General features: G+C 44.3%; 1 protein-coding gene across 1 annotated transcript in view; it reads left to right on the top strand.

Moving 5' to 3' along the window:
- Positions 1–4,178: 4,178 nt before the first annotated feature.
- The window catches only part of PITPNM3 (PITPNM family member 3), a gene marked incomplete at its 5' end in the record, with an annotated part of 68,742 nt that continues 53,534 nt past the window's right edge, over positions 4,179–19,386 (top strand). The window contains one exon of the mRNA XM_084272888.1: positions 4,179–4,425. Within this exon, the coding sequence (XP_084129014.1) occupies positions 4,179–4,425 (247 nt within the window). The remainder of the gene's footprint in view (positions 4,426–19,386) is intronic.

Raw genomic sequence — 19,386 nt, 5'->3', positions numbered from 1 at the left:
ACTGCTGATAGAACTGCATGCAGCATCACTCCTTCCTGAAATAAGCAATTATCTTCTGATTTTGGACAAACAGTGTTGACTCTAGAAGACAGATGTCCCATTTCTCTTACTTCCTCAGCAGTCTCCTGTTTCGGCTCCAAAGGCTGCACAAACCAGATTGAACTGAGTGTCAGCAGGCACAACTCTCTAGAAGCCAGGCTTGAATTCAGTTCCAAGATATTAACCAATCAGCCTTCAGCTTTGCTGCCTTGGACTCTAACTGTACAACCAGAGCAATTTTTCCTGCCCAATTTGAGTAGGCTTGGATCATTAGGTGGGCAGATGTTTTCAGGGAGGCAGTCATGTCAGTTCTTTTCTGAGCTCCCATCCTGTATGCTCTAAGACACAGCATTGCTTATCATGTTGATTTCCTTCTGCATGAATTAGCATGGAAACAAAACCTAGTAATGATGGAGAGCATCCTTTGGCAGAGGCTTTGTCTCAAGAGGAGATACTCTGCTCCATTTTAAGGAAAAGAACACGGACCACCAATAAAACAGAATGTATTTGGAATTAAATGTGTTTGGAATTAAGATTCTTTTCTCAGCAGGCACTTACATATGTAAGTACCTCTAAAGGCATTTCAGCTCAGGCCATTGCCTGGCTTAGTGCATTTTACTTACATTATTTTCTTGCTGTGAGTCATGTTTAAGTTCTACACGTCCCCTGTAACACATGAAAAAAAAGACTGCATGCCTTTATGTACCAAAAGGATTGAGTTGTAATCTCTGAAGCTCTTGCAAGTCTTCAGGAGAAAGAAAAAATTCTGGAGGTTTATGTTGTCAAGGGCTGGCATTTCTCTGCTTTCAGTATTCAGGACAACATGAATTAATCGTTTCCCCTTGGGAAGGGGGTGAGGGGAGGCATTGTGGCTTGCACTGCCTTCAAATCTGCAGTTTGCCTGCCCAGGCAGCCATGCCAATGGGAAGCCTTTTAGCCCAGTGCTAAAGAGCTGTTAAAGATGAAAACATGCTGGAATAACCTTGGTGGGGCTGTATGAACAGCAGCAAAGCTCATGTTTTCTTAGATCCAAAGCTATTCTGCAAAGGTCTAATTTCTTTCTATCTCCTTGGGGGAGGGGGGCTGAGGGGTGTAGGGGTAAGATGGTAAGTGGGAAGGGGGAGGCAGCACATCTGCAGTGACTCCTAGATGATAGAACCTGGGGTAGGGAAAATGAAAAAGCTGTGTTGTGAAGCATGTTCTTCCAGGACAGTTTGCTGGTATGATTTCCATAAAACAATTGTTGAACAATGCAAGTGACACGTGGTGATGGTGGTGCCAGTGAGTGTTCACTCCTGTTAAACTAACATCAAATGCTATTCCAATCTTCTTTCAGTGGCTGGATCAGAATCTGATTCTAAAGTCTGTTTTCAAAGAGGCACTAGCAGAACTTTGATTAAAAGCAAATATTGGTCTTGTATGTTATTCAGGATCTACTTTCTCTGGGCATGGGATCATAGGGAAGAGATAGCTGAGCTGACAGGGAAACACAGTCTATCAAACTGATTTGCTGGTAGTGTCTCCTGACCCAAGTTCTAGCCTTCACCTACTACCATATTATGTTAGTATACTAATTTGGGATGTGTCTTGTAGGTTGCCATCACTGCAAGGTGTAAATTAGCTCTTTGTGATGTAAGCTGCAAGGAGCTGTTTAATGAAAAGCCTCTGAGCATGGCAGGCAGACCTCTGGAAATGCCCACCAGTGGAAGTTATTCTACCAGTAAAATTTGCCAAATCTTTCTCAAGCATAGGATATGGTGTTTTGAAAACACTCTGCAGAACTTCGATCTCATACAGACGTTAATGCCTAAATGGTTGCATTTTGTGTTTTCTGCTTAAAAGAGACTGAATTGACTTAGTGTAGTATTTGTATTTACTCAGAATATAATATTATGCAAAAATCTTATTGATAAAACAATCTTAGATGCATTGTACAGTGATTTTATGCACATGACTGCATTGTTTTGTGTCTGTGATCAGCTTCACATATCTATATAGAAGAGCTATTCTAGGCAGGTTCTCTCACTTTTTCTTCTAATGAAGATTTGTGGAGCGAGGAAAAGAATTAACTTTCATTTTAATCTTGGTCTGGCTATTAAATTGAGTGTAGTTAATGAAGGACAGAGATGCTAAGACAGGTAAATGTCCCGTGGGAGTCTGCCTAGTTGTTTCCTACTTGGAAACAAAGTTCTTCCATGTCCTAGAAAAATTTCTCATTCAAAGTTCTGATCAGGTGATTGTAAGAAATTGTTTTGGTGTGGTTTCCACTTGGTAGCTGACATGGAGACTGTTAGCCTCATGCTTCTCAAAAGTGACTGTGGTTCACTTCAGTTACCTTTATGAAACTGCTTACCAGCAGTTAAGATTGGATGAATTCAGCCTAAGAACAAGTTCTTATTGCTTATTTTTTTGTATACCCAGACCAATTGCAAATATGGGAAGAATGATTTTTCAAAAGGCAAACTTATCAGTGTCTGCTATGTAACAATTATTTTCCTGGGTGTGCATCACTGACAGACGCTTGCTAGCATGTGCCTTCAGTATAGGTAGGTTTCTTGAAATAATGCTGATGTGAGGCGTAAGTCTGGTGTTGGCCTTCTGTGTAGGTGACAGCATCAGCTTTGGAAATAAGAGATTAAATTATGCCTTTGTCTATGCCAGCTATATGGATTTCAGAGATACTGCACTGGCACAACAGAAATTAAAGCTTAATGCACCCTTGCCCTTGGTGAATAGCAGGGACAACTGCTGTTTGACCATCACTTCCTTGCATGGGGTTGTCATGATAGTCTGTATAAAAAAACCTGCATGTGGGTTTGTCATACACTTGATCACTGTGGATAACCATGTGTTTTCAACTGCCTGCTAAAACTGTTTCAGTCCTATCGTCTGTATTTTGCTGTTTCCTACCCCAACTCACACTGAGCTAGCATCCAATTAAAATAGGTGGGTTTACCCCATTGATTACTGACTTCTTCTTTCTTCCTAGAAGTGATGGTGGCAGGTCACATCTGTGCAAGACAAGCTGTTTGCAAAGTACTCCAACTTTCACATCAGGCAGGAGCACAAAGTACGGAACTCCCAACTCTTGTCCAAATGTATCTTTGCCTTTCAGACAATTTCCCTTGATCCAGTACTACCACATCCATGAAAATACCCACAGCCTTTCTCTAGGATTGCTTCATTTGGTCGTTTAGTGACACCATAGCATTGTTGGGAAAGCAATCATGTAGTCAGATCTCTTAACTGGGACTTGAGGTGCAACAGCAGAGGCAATGTGGCTCAAGGCCAAACTTCCCAGCGTGTAGCATTGTCACCCATGGCTGGCAGAAGGTCAACTAGAGTTAGTTTACTTGCAGCTGGCTGGGGGTGTGGGAATTATTGGGTGTTGGTGCTACATTTCAGCCTCAAACAAAACCACTTAACTCAACTCTGTTCTCAGGGGCATTTGCTGGGCCTCCTTGAATGAACTGTCATTTATTATTATACCTACCGAGCCAGTATTGGCACAGAGCCTGAGAGTTGCTTTAGGACAGTTGTGTTTCCGTGGCTCTTTAATTGTATGCTGCCTTGGGCAAAACTTCTGCTTCCTGTGCTTGGTGGTGGTCTGACATGCAGCAAATGAAGCCTCAGCGCTCCTAGGCTCCCTGCTGCCTCCTCCCCTTGCTCCCTCAAGATGGGCTGCCACACTTTGGAAGATCTCTGGGAGATCTGGAGACGCTGGCTTGTAGCTACTCGTTTTTATCCTTGATGGCGTAAGGGGAACGTGAGGTTCTTCAAGAAGGTTAGGAATGAAGTCTGGCCTTCAAAGCTGCCCAGTCCAACGCTGCGGGCCGACCGCGAGCTGCTCGCCTACCGCTCGCTCAGGCAGCACGTTGCAGTTCAGCCGCCGCTCTGACAAAGGGCTTGGCCGCAGCCCGCGGGCTTTTGCTGTCGAAATCCACAGCAGCACTTGCGGGAACGGGCTGCGCGGTAGCGACGGGCCCGCGCCTGCCCTCGGACGGGCTCGGGGAGACCCGCCGCCGCGCCCCTCCCCGCCCCGGAGGGGACCGCTGAGACCTCGCAAGCCCCTCTCTCCAGGCCGCATCCCCGCACTGGCCCGGCCCCCGCTTGCCGCGGAGCCCCTCGCTGCGCCTTTAATGACGGCGGCTGCGCCGCGGCGGGCGGGCTGCGCGGCGGGACTGAGCGGCGCGGCAGCGTCTCCCGGCCGCGTCTTCCAGCGCCGCAGGCGAGTGGGCGGCGCGGGGCCTCCGCCGGGAGCAGATGGGGTGGCGGAGAGTGGGGTGCCGGCGCGCCGGGAGGGCCCCACGGGCGAGCACCTGACGCGGCCGGCGACGGCTTGGCTGCGAGTGGGCAGCCCTGAAATGGCGAAAGCTCCGCGGCCAGGTGAGCGCGGAGCCCGCGCGGCGCTGTGGGGCAGCCGTGAGGGGAGCGGGGGGCAGCCGGAGGGAGGGAGCAGCTGTGAGGGGAGCGCGGGGCGGCGGGAGGGAGGGAGCAGCCGTGAGGGGAGCGCGGGGCCCTGCGGGGAGGGAGCAACCGTGAGGGAGCGCGGGACGGCGGGAGGGGAGGCTTCAGCGCTCCCCGCCCACGGCGGCCTGGCGGGCAGTCTCGGCTACGTACCCGCCGCAGCGGGCGGACCCCGCCGCCGGCCCGCCGCAACGGTAACTGCAAACTTGCATGGGCGAGATACGGGTGTGCTTGCCCTCCTCGTTTGTTCCGCGGGGCGCCGCTCTGCTTCGGTGCCCGCGTCGGCCGGTGCCTTGCGGTCGCGGGAGTCCCGTGCGCGGCTGCGGGGGAACCGCGGGCGTCCGTCCCGCTCGCAGCTGCGTGGCCTCCTCCCGGCTCTGCCCTCCGGTGCAGGGGCTTCTCCCAGCTGTCGGAGCTCTGTGGCTGCCGCCTTGTGGAGCCGATGCCGGCTGCCGCCGGCTCGGGAAGAACGAGACCGGGACGCAGCTGCCAGGGGCTCCTCTGAAAATCCCGAGGGTGTTCCCGTTGGGTAGGACTTGCCGAAAGGAAAAGGCGGATACAGCCTCTCCCGCGCCTGGCAGTTTCCCGTGGGGGAACTCACCCTTCCTCCGGAGTCTGAGCGGTCCGGAGACCGATTGACTGGGACTGCGGCCAGAGGGCTTGGGGATACTCAGCAGCAGCGCCGCGGTGCCCGCTGGCAGCGGCAGCCCCGCAGCAGGTGGCAGGTCCTCAGCACGCGTGAGTGACCAGTGCGAGGTAGCAGAGCAGATGAGAAACCTCCTGCTGTTGCAGAAGCGGTTTTCTTCCAGGCTGCACACCGAGCCCGTTGCCTTTTGTAGGCGAAGGCCTAACAGTGCTGTAGCTGAGTGCTGGTCTCTGTGTGAAGCCGGCCTGGTGTTTGGTGCCAGTTGTTGGCACAGCTTTACAGCACCGTGTTAAGGTTCAGGCTAAACCCAAAGTTCTCACCTAGCAGTGCTTGGGTTTGGTGTTGGGTTTTGTGTGTGTGTGTGGGGGGGGGTTAGGTATTATTCCCCCCACATACACATGGGTTGGTGGCAGCCCTGAAGCACAGCACTTGAGGGTGAGCATCAATAGTTTCACGAGGTGCAAATACAGTATTGTACTAAGTAGGTTATTTAATGTCTTTGGCAGGTGGAGAAATAATCAAGTGGGAAAAATGCCTCGTTGTTTTTCTTTCTTTCATATTGGTTTGCAGTCCTTATAGCTTGGACAGGAAAAGGAGGGAGCACTTTCAGTGGTACTCGAGTAACACAGCCTGCATGCAGAGCTTGCTTGTTCAAACACAAGTTCTTACAAGAATTTCAAAGGGTGGCACTTCTGGGTGTCATTCCACTCTGGTACACCAAATAACGACTTTTGATGCCAGCTTTAGGATGTCACTACTCCTTATTGTAAAGAAAAGCAAGAGTTGACCATTCATGGAGGAGCTCCTGGCAAAACGCATCTGTGTTAGGAGCAGGGGAAATGTACTGCATTTATAAATGGAGCTTACTGAGTTTATCATCACAAACTGAAATAGGCACAAATACAGAAATGTTGTGGATGATTTGCTTGTATGTTCCCTGTCTTGCAGCCCCTGCCAGTGCTGTAGCCTCATCACAAATACAAAGAAAGACCGTTGTTCTAGTAGCCATGAAACCTGCTGCTTGATCGCTGTTGAATGATGTGTGCTTATAAAGGACTCCTGGAGGTGGTCAACCCAACTCATGTAGCCAGATTCTACCTAGTGGATTCCAGATCTTAAGTGCTTAGATCCCTTTGCAGAAATGCCTGGACACTTGCAAGACTGTAGGTTGCAAAACCACACAGCAGCAACTGCAGATTGCTACCTGACATGTCCCTGTGGGGGTGGTGTGGTATCTGCTCTTCATCTCCTACTTCATTTTTTAACAGGCAGCAGTGACTCAAAAATGCCAGATCCTTCTTGGAAAGCCAAAATCTCTTCACTGTGAAAGTAGAGTCTTTCAGATGTGATGCAGGCAGTCCACCTACAGTCGTTGCAGGAAAAGGTTAGAGAATATTCCTATCTTCTCTGGTTTTGGGGAGTGAGTTTGGAGGAGGTGTTGATACTGCTGAGAGGGAGGGTGAAGTTAATTTCTGCTGTGGGGAAGCTGGCATCAGAAACATCAAGAAGCTGCTCCAAGAGTTGTACCACGGTTACAGGAAAGCTTGATCTACGATTTGGAGCCTAAACAGCCGTGTTAAATCTCCTCTCTTCTGCCATCTCACCAGTAATCCCATAAGGTGCAAGACTCTAAATGTCACTGGTACCTTAAAATAGGGGCTTAAAGGCCTGTATGGCTTAGTTTCCTGTACTCGATAAGCAAATATACGCCTGTCCTTACCATCTGCTGCAGAACTGCCAGTAAAAGTATGTATGAGTAGGTAACCAGGGACTTGTCATTGCTGAATTGCTACAAGACATTGAGTGAGGAATGGGAGAAAGGATTTGGTGATATTGGGTACTTGTGAGTACAGCGGTGTCTGGACCGTTCCTTCCATTAACTTGATTTCTTGACAAGGGAACATGCATTTTGTGTGGATGTTCTTCTGCCTTGATCTATGTCTCTGGCTTTGTCAGCTGTGCTCTTTGCTCACCTTTAGCTTTTTATTTAGGGACTGATGGAGCCGTAATAAGAATAAAGGGAGTTCCTGACCTTTTTCCTAGCCTTTCCCAGTGTCTGCTCAATCTTGCTGACTGTCATGCTGCTGCTTCTCTCTGCTTCCTGTCCCAAGCTGCTTTCTTTCCATAGCTGAACAGTTTGTTCTTTCCTCAATACTTCCCTTAACCTCTACTTTTTTTCCTTTTTACCTGTCAACCCTTTTCCCACTTCCTAGAAGTCCTGTCTCTGTATGCTGCCTCTGTCAGCCCAGGCATGTTCTCAGAGGGAGAACTGTCATATCTCTTCCCTGGGCTTCAGCCTCTCTGATAAGCTTGGTGACTTTAAGACCCTGCTTGTTTTTTTGCCCTTTCAGGATTACCTTTCTTTTCCTTTTCTCACTCTTACATACTCCTGACATCTTGCCTTTCATCTTGCTGCCTCCTAAACCAGGAACTTTCTCCTAGAGCCTGTCCTCAAAGCTCCTTCTCCTGGTCCCTTTCAATTCTTCCTCTTCTGGTCCCTTTCCAAAGTGCCAGCAATCCTTCCAAGTCTGCGATTCACAAGACTGCAAGCATACACAGATTTCATCAGGGCAGGACTCAGCCTGTACTTAGAGTACCACAGGTTCATGAATGGAAGCTATGGCTTAATGATCTGGTGTCTTGTTGCCAACAGTAAGAGGAATCTTGTGTATTTCCACCTCTTTCCCATGCCAGTTCATACGCTTCCCCAGCTTCTGCAGTCTGGTTCTGGGAACCAAACAGTTGAAAAACTCTTTGTCATTTCAAGCTTTTAGGAAGTTTGTTTTCTGCCTGTTTTACAGTCTTCACTGGCTCAACTGCAGGGTGAGGTGTCCACTCTCCCTAGTGGACAGGATGTGGGACGGCATCCCCTATAGCAGCTACCACTTAGGCTTGATGGACGCCTCCTGCCCACACTGGCCTTCCACTCCTTTATTTGTCTCCTCTCTCTGGATCCTTATTTTCCTTCCCATCTCCCTTGGTATGCCACTCTTCTTGTTTTCTTCCCCATCTCTCCTTTGGGGTTCCCCTTCCTCCATTCTGGCTCCCCATCTTCCTCTGGCTTTGTGTGTGCTCTGGCTTACTCTGAGTCTACCTTAGTTTTCACCCTGTGATAACTGGAGGGAGGATTCAGCATCTCCATCTGTCTTGCCTCCAGTAGTTAAATTCGTATCTTTTTAAAGTACATCTTCAGTTTTATGTTTGGCAGTGAAGAAATAACATAACTAGAAAATAACAGTGGGTAATTTTGGCCTCCAGTAAGTCTTAACTGTGTAGTCACTAGGTAACACTGTGTGGGTAGCTCAGTTAAATCACTTAATGGGTAGGCAGGAAGCATCTGAAACCAGCAGAACAGAAAGAAGTATTATTATGCAACAGCAGTCAATGGCAACAGCAAAGGTCATTCCTTCCACCCATCATCCTTTTCCAAGTGGAAAAATGACTTGTGCTTTTTAAATTTTATTAGGAAAACCTCTGAATTCAAAGTGGTCACAGCTCTAAAACAAGATTTGACAAGTGAAAATACTCTAATCTGCAACAGAGTCTAGTTTTGATTATTTTTTAATTGAGATTAAGTTAGTCTTCTATACTTTGCTATGTAGAAGACTGAGTTTTCAGTAGCTATGAGAACATTGTGCGCTCTGTTGTCTTTGCTAAATAAGTTGATGTGGTTGTAGTTGTCAGGAGTGCTTTTAGCTTCTTTTTTTATGGTCACCTGTCTCTGGCACGTGCTTATTACCAAGCAAAAGATGCAGCAATCTGCTGGGCCTGCTTCATAGTTTGAAAGCTGTAGTAATGTGATAGTGATGGGAACCTACTGGATGAGTTTTACAGGAAAGCCCACTGCTGTAATCACACCCAAGGAAAGCCAGTTCTTATCCCAGGCTGGTTGAATGCCTCTTCATGGAAGGTCGTCTGCAAGACACCTGGGCCTGGATGCTCTCTCTGCTGGACTAGCATGGTGTTAGTGATACTGCCAGTGCAACTGGCATTCAGGTCAGCCTGCTTTCTTTCCATCTCTCCTGTTTGCCTGACAAGGTAACCATAGATTTGTGCATTGTTAAGGAGAAGAGGGAATGCTGGAGTGATTCTTAAACTGATGCTTCTTGGCTGTGCCTACTTCTGCTACTCTGTCCTCTCACAAATAAGCTCCAGATATAAAATCATTGCTATTTCATTCCTAGAGTGTTTGTGCTGATCCTGCTGGTGAAGTTCTGCTGTAAACAGTGATGACTCAAGCCACGGTTTTCTTTTTCAGCTGCAGTCAGTGTTTGTACAAGCTAATTCAAGCTGAGGAGGGGGCAGAACCAGTGGAGAAAGGTACCAGGAACGTGGTTTCAGAGCAGGGCTAGGTTCATTCTCAGTGCATTTGTAACAAGACTTTTCAACTCACGAGGTCCAGTGGCAAACCCCTGTATTTTGGCAGAGTGCTGTCCACTAGAGGACATCATTTCCACAGAAAAACGTTCCTTCCATTTTGCAGAAGGTATTCCTGTGCTCTGCAAGCATTTCATTTCCAGGCCTGTTTCCTCTGGAGAGCTGGGCCCTGCCATGCACAGGGTTGCTTTGCTCAGGGTCGGAGGCGGTGCCTGTTGCTGGAATGGAACAGCAAGATGCCTTTTCTTTCTCCTGACTTGGTGAATGCTTTAAATATGATCTTTGCATAAACAAGTAATATTGAAACAGCATTTTTGGTACTAGTAGCAGAGTGTCTGGAATTACTGAGTTACAGTGGTGAGCCATTCTGTCTTAGCACATTTGGGACTTACAGGGTGAGCGGGTTTTGGACACCAGGCCTTTTAAAATGATACAGGAAAGTGGTTAAATTAAAGCAATGAATTGAAAACATTAGCTGTTCTGTTTTCAGAGAGATCTTTGCTTCTTAAAGCACTTTTCAGAGCTTCACTTGTATCTTTTTGTGCTTCTGTTTCTGTACTTCTGAGAATGTTAGCTACAGACATTAAGGTCACTTTAATTCTTGTGGTTTAGTTGTGGGGCTTTTTTTTCCCCTTTTTTTAGAAACATGGTCAGATTGCATGGAATGAAGTGCACTTATGCACTGCTTAATGGTTGTATTGCTGCCAGTTTGTCACAGTCCTTAAATCCTGAAACAGCAAAGCATACAACCAAACAAAAACCCCAACCCCATAAACAACAACAACACCACACCTTTGGAAAGAATTTGGGGTTGTGCCTCCTGACCAGGAGAAACTAGACCTGATTCTTCTCTTAGATACACTGTTCAACTACTTTTGCTTTCAGCTGTATAATTTGCTCATGAAGCTATGAGAAAATGAGCTCTGCTGGTGCTTGTGGGTGAAGGGGGATTTGGCCTTTCTTGTGGCTGTTCTGCTCCTTAGGTCTATTTGTGGAACACATCAGAGATTGCATGATGATAGTGGGTTTTTTCTTCTTTGGAAGGATAGCTTTAGAAGCTGCTGCTATATGTGGGAATGTGTGGGAACTGTTTCTTCTGCAGTCTGCAACTATGTACAGTCACTAAACACCAAGGATGAAATTTGCTTCCCATCTAAATTTGGATGACATCTACAGAGGTATGGCTGACCTGCCCTCAAACAGAACTACAAGTGTCACATTATAGGATGTGGAACTTTGTGTAGCAGTTCTTAGTGAAGTAGGATCCTGGATGTTCCTGAGATGAGGATTTTTAGATTTTTGGTTTTGGTTTTGGGTACATGTGGGTCAGAGCAGCTGAGCATTTTTCAGAGATGAGTTTAGGTGCTTATTCAAGCATGGGGTCACTTAACTATTTTGCTGCCTGTCACAAGAGGATGCAACAAATCTGCTGCTCTTGCTCCTATGGAAGCTACTGGTGTACAGGTTATAGGTTTCAGACTTATACATCTTAGTGCTAAGGACATCAGTGTCTAACATGGGTAAATCGGCTAATGAGCATATTTTAAATATAAAAATTATACTTTAACTGATTCTTTCTCAACAGGGTTCAGAATGCTTTTAATTAGCAATTTATATAATGAGAGCTAGCATGAGGTTGGGCTGTATGCTCAAGTATGGTGAGTCTCAAACCCAGACCTACTGTATCCATGATGTGAAAAATTGTTTTCTGTAGGTCCTGCAGGAGTTTTCTTCATGCAGATATTTGATTGTCAGCCACAGAAAAATTAAAATGTAAAATGGTTTAGTGCAGGGGAAACCAAGAGAATGCTTTTACTCATGCATCACATCACCTCACCTCATGTCACCAGATCACAGATGCAGCAAGGCTTTTCTTTTTACAGAAGAAAGGTGCTGATTTTAATCTTGGTTATAGCTAATGTTAATTACAATTAGTGCTAGCCTAAATAGAGAATTCAGCTTCTTTGCACAGTGCTGCAAGATGCTCTTTTTCTTTCTTCTCCCCCATGTTACTGGGGCTGTGTGCTGAGGGCAAGACCACAGCCAGCTCCCTCTGCAGCTGTCTAAACTCACCTTTTAGCAGTATTCAGAAGAAAACAGTTTATATAAGGAACTTTGCTTCTCCTAGAAGAAAAGCACTTGTGCACATCTGTGAACCATCTTTCTACCACTTGTAAAAGTTCCTCTTGTATCCTACTGTCAGTCTGTCATGCTGCCTCAACAGCCTATGGGAACTACTACATGTTCTGGTTCAATGATGGTGCCTGGCAAATGGGTGCAGTGGATTTCTGTTAAAGGCATTGGTGCAGTGGATTTCTGCTAAAGGCATTGCATTTCTACACAGTTTCCCTTTCTATCAGAAATTTCCATACAGAACAACTGAAACGAAACTCAAGTTGCTCTGCTGCTTGCAGAAACTGCTGAAACCTGACTGCTAAGAATCAGTCAACACATCTGATAAAGCTCACTGACAGAGAAGCATCCAAGTGTCATTACCAAGGAGTTAGCTTGTATTTTGATGTAGGGCTGGTCTTTTCATTCTGGGAAACGAAATAATGAAATAAAACATGCAGCAGTTGACACTGTAAATCAAATCAGTGAGTCCAGGCAGTGCCAGGGTTTAATGCAATCAAGAAATGTTAATAGACTCCTTTAAAGGTGGCTAATGCTAATCTGTTGGCACAGAAGGAAGCAGACTCAATAAGACTAATGTATGAGGGCAATGCAATGCAGTCCAAGCAGCAAATAAAAGTACATGTGAAGAACTGCTGCAGTGAGCTTATGCAGGCTTGTGCTGCTGACTGTGGCTACGCTTAAGCTGCTTCCAAATACAGAAGCATTCCTATTGCAATATAATAAAATTGATGCTTCCAAGGGCTTTTCTCATAGCTGGAATTTGTGCCTGGAGATTTGTGACACTTTTCCTTGCCTTCTCTTCTGCATCAAACTCCTAGATCACTCGAAGCATGAACTTTCTTTGTGAGGCCAGCACTTTTACTGATTTCCAGCCAGGCTAGTGGCACTTCTTCTCCAGGGAGCTGCTGTTTGCTTTAAAGTACTTGTGAAGTCTTTACAATTTTATGTTTATATAGCCTTCTCCCATCCTTCCTTCCTTCCCTACAAATTTTAGTGGCTGAAATAAAGCTAATACCTGCAAGGCATTTTAGACTCTCCTTCAGACAGAAGTCTCTTCAACTTTACATTATTAATCAGGAGGTCGTTAATCCAGATGAAGTAACACTAGTATAGTGTTGGTTAAGGAGATGCTCATGGTCTTTTGAATTTGAAGTGTTAGTGCAACCACTTTTTTTTTTTTTACACTAGACAGTACTGTCTCTTCCTGGAAAGGGACCAGGAATACTAGATGACAGAGTGGAGATGAGATCAAGTCTTCTCCTTATCTTGTTGCTGAGAACTGCAGGGAGAGATGACCACTTTTTGAAGTGCTGTGTTTGCCATCCAACCACAGGCATCATGGATTTGTGTGTTGTCATCCTGCAGTATAGCATCTGTGTTGATCATGGAAGAGAAGCACCATCACATTCATCAAACTGGCTGGAGCACAGGACACCGTGCTTATGTTAGCTGTATGTTTCTGTTCTGCAGGCAGGGAATGCCTGATCTGTTATGAAGCTGTCTGGTGCCAAAGTTAACCCTCCAGAATGTTTTTGAGAGATGGGAGCTTGTGTGGAGGGGTTTCACTGGCCTGGTGCCATGTGGCTGTATCACCTTTGTTTCAATTTGGAGAAACAAACTTCCAGGCTTGAGCCACAGTCTGACTGGGTGGTGATCAGCTGTGGATCAGCCCTGCTGTTAAGAGAACCTGCTGCAGGGGATTTGCCCTGCTGAACACAGGGCAGAGAGCATGACCAACCACAAACTTTTCCCTCTCCTTCATCTGTATTCGAGCCACCTATAGACTTGTCCTTTTCCTCTTGTGTTTCTCTCTCAGGTTGGTGGCTCTGTGCTGCAGCGATCTGTTGTGTAACAGTGTCACTTCAGTACCCTGTATACCCCTTCCTTCCCCCTTACACTTCCTCTTCTGGTTTGCCAGAGGTGCAGTAGGCTTGCACACAGCTGTGGTCTGCCCAGGGGGAGAAAAGACATTTTGGTTCTTTGCAGGTCAGTCAGAAGAACCTAAAAGTGACTCCACAGAAGCATTTGGTCTCGTACTGAGGAGTACATCTGTGGCTGTCAGTAGGATCTGCTGGTGAAGCTTCCCATGCAGTGAGCAGAATACATGAATCCAGTTGTTCTCTCTGGTATTTAAGCATTTAATGTGGAGATGCAGTATTGATCATAGTGCCTGTGACTTTGCAGACATTGCACTAGCTGTGCAATTAGCAGCCTGCTTAGAGCTACTGGCATCCTTTTTGCTCTGTCTCCATGTGTAGCATACTGGGTTTGAAAAGATAGCCAGACAAGTTCTGTGTCTTAACAGACCTGCGTGTCAGCTCTCTGAAACCTGGCAGATACCACCAGGAACTGGACAGGGTCCTAGTGTATTTTTATTTGTAAGATATTCAAAGAAGAGGTAAAAATGAAAAATTGAAATAGATTCAATGAAACATTGATGCTTCAATTCGCTTCAGCTTTGAGCTGGCATCCTTCTTTCAATTTGTTGTCATGCTGTTGGTTTTGAAACTGATTTGCTCCTTTATGGGCGCTTGCAGTGTCTTTCTTGATTCCTTTAACTCCCTTCAAAAAGGGTGTCTGCTTTTCTTCCCTGCCTTCTACCACCACCATCCCCAGCTACCAAGAACTCTTAGGGTCATATATGAAACTTTTCTTTACATATGAATAAACTTGTTACTGTAGATGTTACCCATCCAACTACCCTGTTTGTTGCTGCTGGATGACATGCCGTTTTGCATAGAAGTCCAGTGACCCCTTTGACATACAGGCTTCCTTACATCTGTAACACAATTATGGATGTTTAATTCTTCTCCCCAGAAAGAAAAGTCTTGCTTTTACCTTGCAGGTTTTTGCTCTGGTTTTAGAGAGCCCAAGATTCTTGCTGCTTTGGGAAATAAGCAAGAAAGCAAACTTGTCTTCTTGCATCGTAAATTGATGAGTAACGGGACATATATTTCTTTTAATCTGAGTTTGCCCCAGGGATTTTCCTGTCAGGTGATGCTGTCAGCAGATTTCTGAATCGTTATTTAAACACCTTAGCGAATGGCTAGTCATTTACAGGGGGCTGTTAGAGGATGGTGGCTTCATTATGGTTCTGAACTTAGAGGCAAAGACTTAAACTCATTTTATATACTGACTCCAGCTGTACAGATCAATCCCTGGTGAGAAAACTGTTGACTCCAGTGAAGTTATGCCAAAAGGCAGATTTGGTGCTGTTTGCCTCATTTAATGCTGCAGGTATTTGCTCTGGTCTTATGTGGATAATAAAAGACTGAAAAAAGGCAGCAATGGAGCAGAGAAGAGTTTCAGTTGTTTCCCACTACGTTTGCAAGGTGTAAGTCTACATATGTATTTAGCTTACTGATTAAAGATGAGAATCCTATCAGAATTTTTATTGAGAAGACTAATCCCACCACTGTAGCACAACTGAAACCTGTGATTGTCTTTTCCCTTCCTTAGAAAGGCATATGGTTGTGTTGGCCATAAGGTATCTGTGATCTACATTGGGGTTTGTTAACAGCAGCAGTAGAGCTTTTAATTGAGTCTTTGTACAATCTTGAAAACAGTTTGGTCCTGATTCAGTGTTTTCTACTGCCTTTCCTAGAACATGGATGCAATTCTACTAAAGGGAAAAGCACAAGCAGTAGACTGTATCTTTTTCAAACTGATGTTTGTGCTCTTTAAAATTCTAGAAGATTTTAAATAATGTTCAGTGCTTATTATACACCAGCATTGTTAGCTAAATTAGTAGTTTGTTTTGAGACATAAGACTGGATGTTTAATAGAATAACTCTTAGGCACTTCTGGGTGGAAAATGGACCTAAGGGCAGGGCTTATGTCACTGAATACCAAAATATTAGCTTTAAAATGCTGTCAGTAAGATACCTGAAGTAAATGCTGGTTCTCTTATAAGGACTCTTGGAGGGAAAGGACAGAAAGTGGTTGTAGTTACAAACATTCTATAAAACTTGTTAGAATTTTAGAATAATCTAATCTGTTTTAGAACTCTTGGAGCTTTCTTTGTAGGTAGCAAGCACTTAAAGCCAAAGTAAAATGCAGTGTAAAAACCTGCAGGGGCAAAAGTTTTGCTGTTGCATGCAGCTATATGTTTTTTTCTGGGAATGAAGAGGGTTTTTTTAAGCTTTGCATGACACCTTTTCCATATTCAAATGGATGAATTAACCCAGACATGCTGATTTCTATGGGTTGCTAGCATATCAGCTGAAGGTCTGACCAGCTGGACACCAAAGGTGATGAGGAAAGATTTAACGGAGCTTCTTGAATGAAGGGTGTTTGAGGAACACTGTCAGTTTCCTTGGGCAGAGTTCTGCATTGTTAGTCTGATTTGCCTGCCAAGTTGCTGCTGGGTGATGTTGTCTGACCTGCCTAAAGCACGCAGAGGTTTTCATACACAGGTCTCTACTTGGTCTCACTTTATTGAACTCCAGTGCCTCTTTTCCCCACCAGCACATCTTCTCTTGGATGTGCTTCCTCCACTACCATTGCTCTTAAGGAATTTGTCCCTTTCCAGTCAGGTTCCATGTGCTTTTATGCCATTTATGCAGTGAAGCAGTGTGAGCTTGAGGCACACAGTTAGGAACTGTCTCTCTAGGATGCTTCTTTCATGTTACAAGGCTTCTTACCTGCACGCTTGCAAACAGCTCTGTGTGTACAATTCTCTTCCTTGGCTTTACTGTTACTTATTTTGGCCTGGAGACAGCTCTTGGTGAGAATCTTCTTTTACTCTTTTTCTTAAAATGAGTACAAATGTATCTGTATTTTTAAGGGACTTGGGACTTGAGGAGAAGTAGTAGCTGTTACAAAGTATTTAAATAGTCACTCTATCTATGAATCATAGCTAATGAATGATAATCATCATGAGAAATGAGTCTTCAATGAATCATACTTACCGTATCAGGTGAATGCAGAATTGGAGAGTTTTTCAAATGGACCCTTGTCAGAAAAAATATACTAAGATCACCAAGTGTGATCTTAGTCCCTGATGGTGTATTGCCTGAGGCTTTTGCAGTGGTAGTTTTAATGGAACAATTTAAATATTGACATTAGTGTGTGAAGTAAAATCTGGAAACAACTGTTCCCTATTGGTGTAATGACTTAAATCAAAGTCTTTAAAAACATTGTGTTTTCTTACAGATGTTTTCTAAAACAGAAATAAATACAGACATAAAAAAAGAAAAAAAGGTGAAAATATGAAATGTGGTCTTATTAGTACTGCTGCTTCAGTTAGAAGAAATGTACTTCTGAGCTTTGTTTAGCATTTTTCCTCTAATGATACTTCAGTAGCAGTTTATGCACCCTATGGGGATTTAAATGCAATCAACTGTATTCTGTAATTACTATTAGTGGGCTGGCCTGGGCAGGTTGCGCATCATTGAGGAGGAAGAGTGTTCTGTGCTTTACTGGGATGACAAGCTTTTGCAGTAATAGGTATCAGCCACGATACCTTTAATTAACAGTAGTCTGTAGAACTTCAAAATATATTAGTCTTCAGTATAATAGACTGGGAAGATCGTCTTGGAAACATAGAGGTGAGGTGACAGCAGTTGAAAATAATTATCCAAAATGCCAAATGCATCTTATCTTCTAGTTAGTTTTTGGGTGGTGGGTTTTTTGTTTGGTTTTGTTTTGTGGTCTGTCTGTTTGTTTTGTTCTTTTTCCCAGTGTTTGCTTGTTTTGGATACCTGCACTTACAGTGCCTGACTAGGGGCTTTAAAAAAGTGCAGAGCGATTAACTTCTAAAAGTTGGACCCCTAAATGTCTCTTTGGAACAAATTCTTTGCTGCCATAAGAGGGTATATTTTGTTTGTTTGCTTCCTTAAATGTAGCCCTTGTGTACTCACTGAATGCTTACAGTGTAAGAAAATCAGACTTCAGCCTTGGAAGAACTGTCATCAGTATGGTCTGGAAAATCAGAATGGTATTTTCTTATTGTGAAAAATGTGTTTAGTATGAGAGTGTCTGCACATACAGGACCCCAAAAGGCATTAACTGTGTGTTACTAATGAATTCTATCTGTCTGAGTTTAGATGTGCCCATGGTTTTTAATAAACGTTCATAGCACAGAAATCATCTTTAGTTACGGACACTCCATCGACCAGGGTTGCTGAGTGCAGAGCTCTTCTCTTGCAGAGGGAAATTCTGACGTCTTGAGGTGTTTGAGGCAGTGCTTTGCCTTCTTGACATTCTGGCTTATCTTCTCATGCTCTGTGAACCTGCCTCTCATTTGTAGGTTCTTCAGAAACTTTGTAGTTTACTTACTTGCTTCTGGCTACTCATGGAGGTTAAGGTCTGTGATCAGGAAATCTAGTATTCTACATAAGGCAGAAAAATAGTTGATTGAAAATTTTTCTACTGAGATTGAAAGTATCATATTTTGTTTTTCAGAGTTAGCATCTCCATAGGTGAGGCAGACTATTCTCTCCTTCTGCTCTTTTGTACTGTATGGGCTTTTTTCCAAAGACTGAGTTTCTAAATTCCCCTCTTCCCATCTGTCACTGTCTTTTTCTTTCCATTTCTTTATTTTTATTTTTTTACGCTTTTCATTCTTGTGTTTTGAAATTTTTAATTCCTGCTCTTCCAAATATTGACCAAATGCAGACTTTTCTTTATTAGAAGTTCAGAATAGTGTTCTTTCTGCCACGATTTTGATGACTAAGTTTTAGGATACATATATTTGAATGGAAGGGCAGCAAGGTAAGGACTCATTCAGTTTGCTGTTCCCTCATCAGTAAGTGGTTCCAGAAATCTGTAACAGTAAATGTAATGATCTGTTGGGATTCTCTGGTAGTTGCCAGTTATCACTGGATGTGTTCCCAATACACACTGTATTCTTGTAATGAACACTGACTCCTTAATAACCAATTATTTTGAATGTGATGTGGTTTAGGGTTTGGTGTGGTTTGTGGGTTTTTTCTTTTAAAGATATTAAAATGCTATTAACTGATTATTATTTTTACTTCTCTTGCCAGCTAAAATCTTTCTCCTCCTCCCATCTTTAATTTATATTTCTATTTATTTCAGCTATAGTTGGAGTAAAAATAGAGCAAAAGGCTGTGACCTGGTTCCCCTAGAATAATGTAGAAGGATGCCTTCCCTTCTGGAGTTGCTCTTTTGCTACTGGGAGAAGGAGAATGCTTTTGTGCATAGGGCCTCAGGACATTGGGTTTCAGGCCTGATATCATCATTTGGAGAAACAAATGAAACCAGGGACACTATTTTGGTTGGTAATGAGGGTCCTTTCAACAATAGCTGTGGTGTCATTGTGGTTATAGTGGATTTGATCCGTGGTTCCCTTCTGATTTGGAGGAGACTCTAGTGTTACTACAAAGCAATATATTTAACTACTGCTTTCTAGTGTTGGGTTGCTGTAGATGTAAGAACTGATGGAGTTCAGCACATCTGGTCTACTAATCACAAGTTAGTTTGAGTGTGATAATCCATTTGGACCATCTAGGTTGTCCTGGCTATCTGTTACTGTGCCTGTTCTAATGTGATCCTGCCTCCTTGTCTTCAAATGTCAGACGTTGAACGGAAGCTCCAGGCTCCAGCCAAAGCTGTCTGCTGAAAACAGCTCCCTGAGCAAGAATTTAGTAGTTTGTAGATCTGTGACCCCAATGGGATGGCATTTCTTTTAGAAGTGAAACTGAATGTAAATGGGAGCTACTGCCATGTCCTGGGGAAATGCTACTTCATGTATTGGA

The sequence above is a fragment of the Gallinula chloropus genome, assembly GCF_964237585.1.
Source record: "Gallinula chloropus genome assembly, chromosome: 19".
NCBI classification, from domain to species: domain Eukaryota; kingdom Metazoa; phylum Chordata; class Aves; order Gruiformes; family Rallidae; genus Gallinula; species Gallinula chloropus.
The sequence above is the reverse complement of the archived record's forward strand: the minus strand, read 5'-3'. Positions and strand labels throughout refer to the sequence as shown.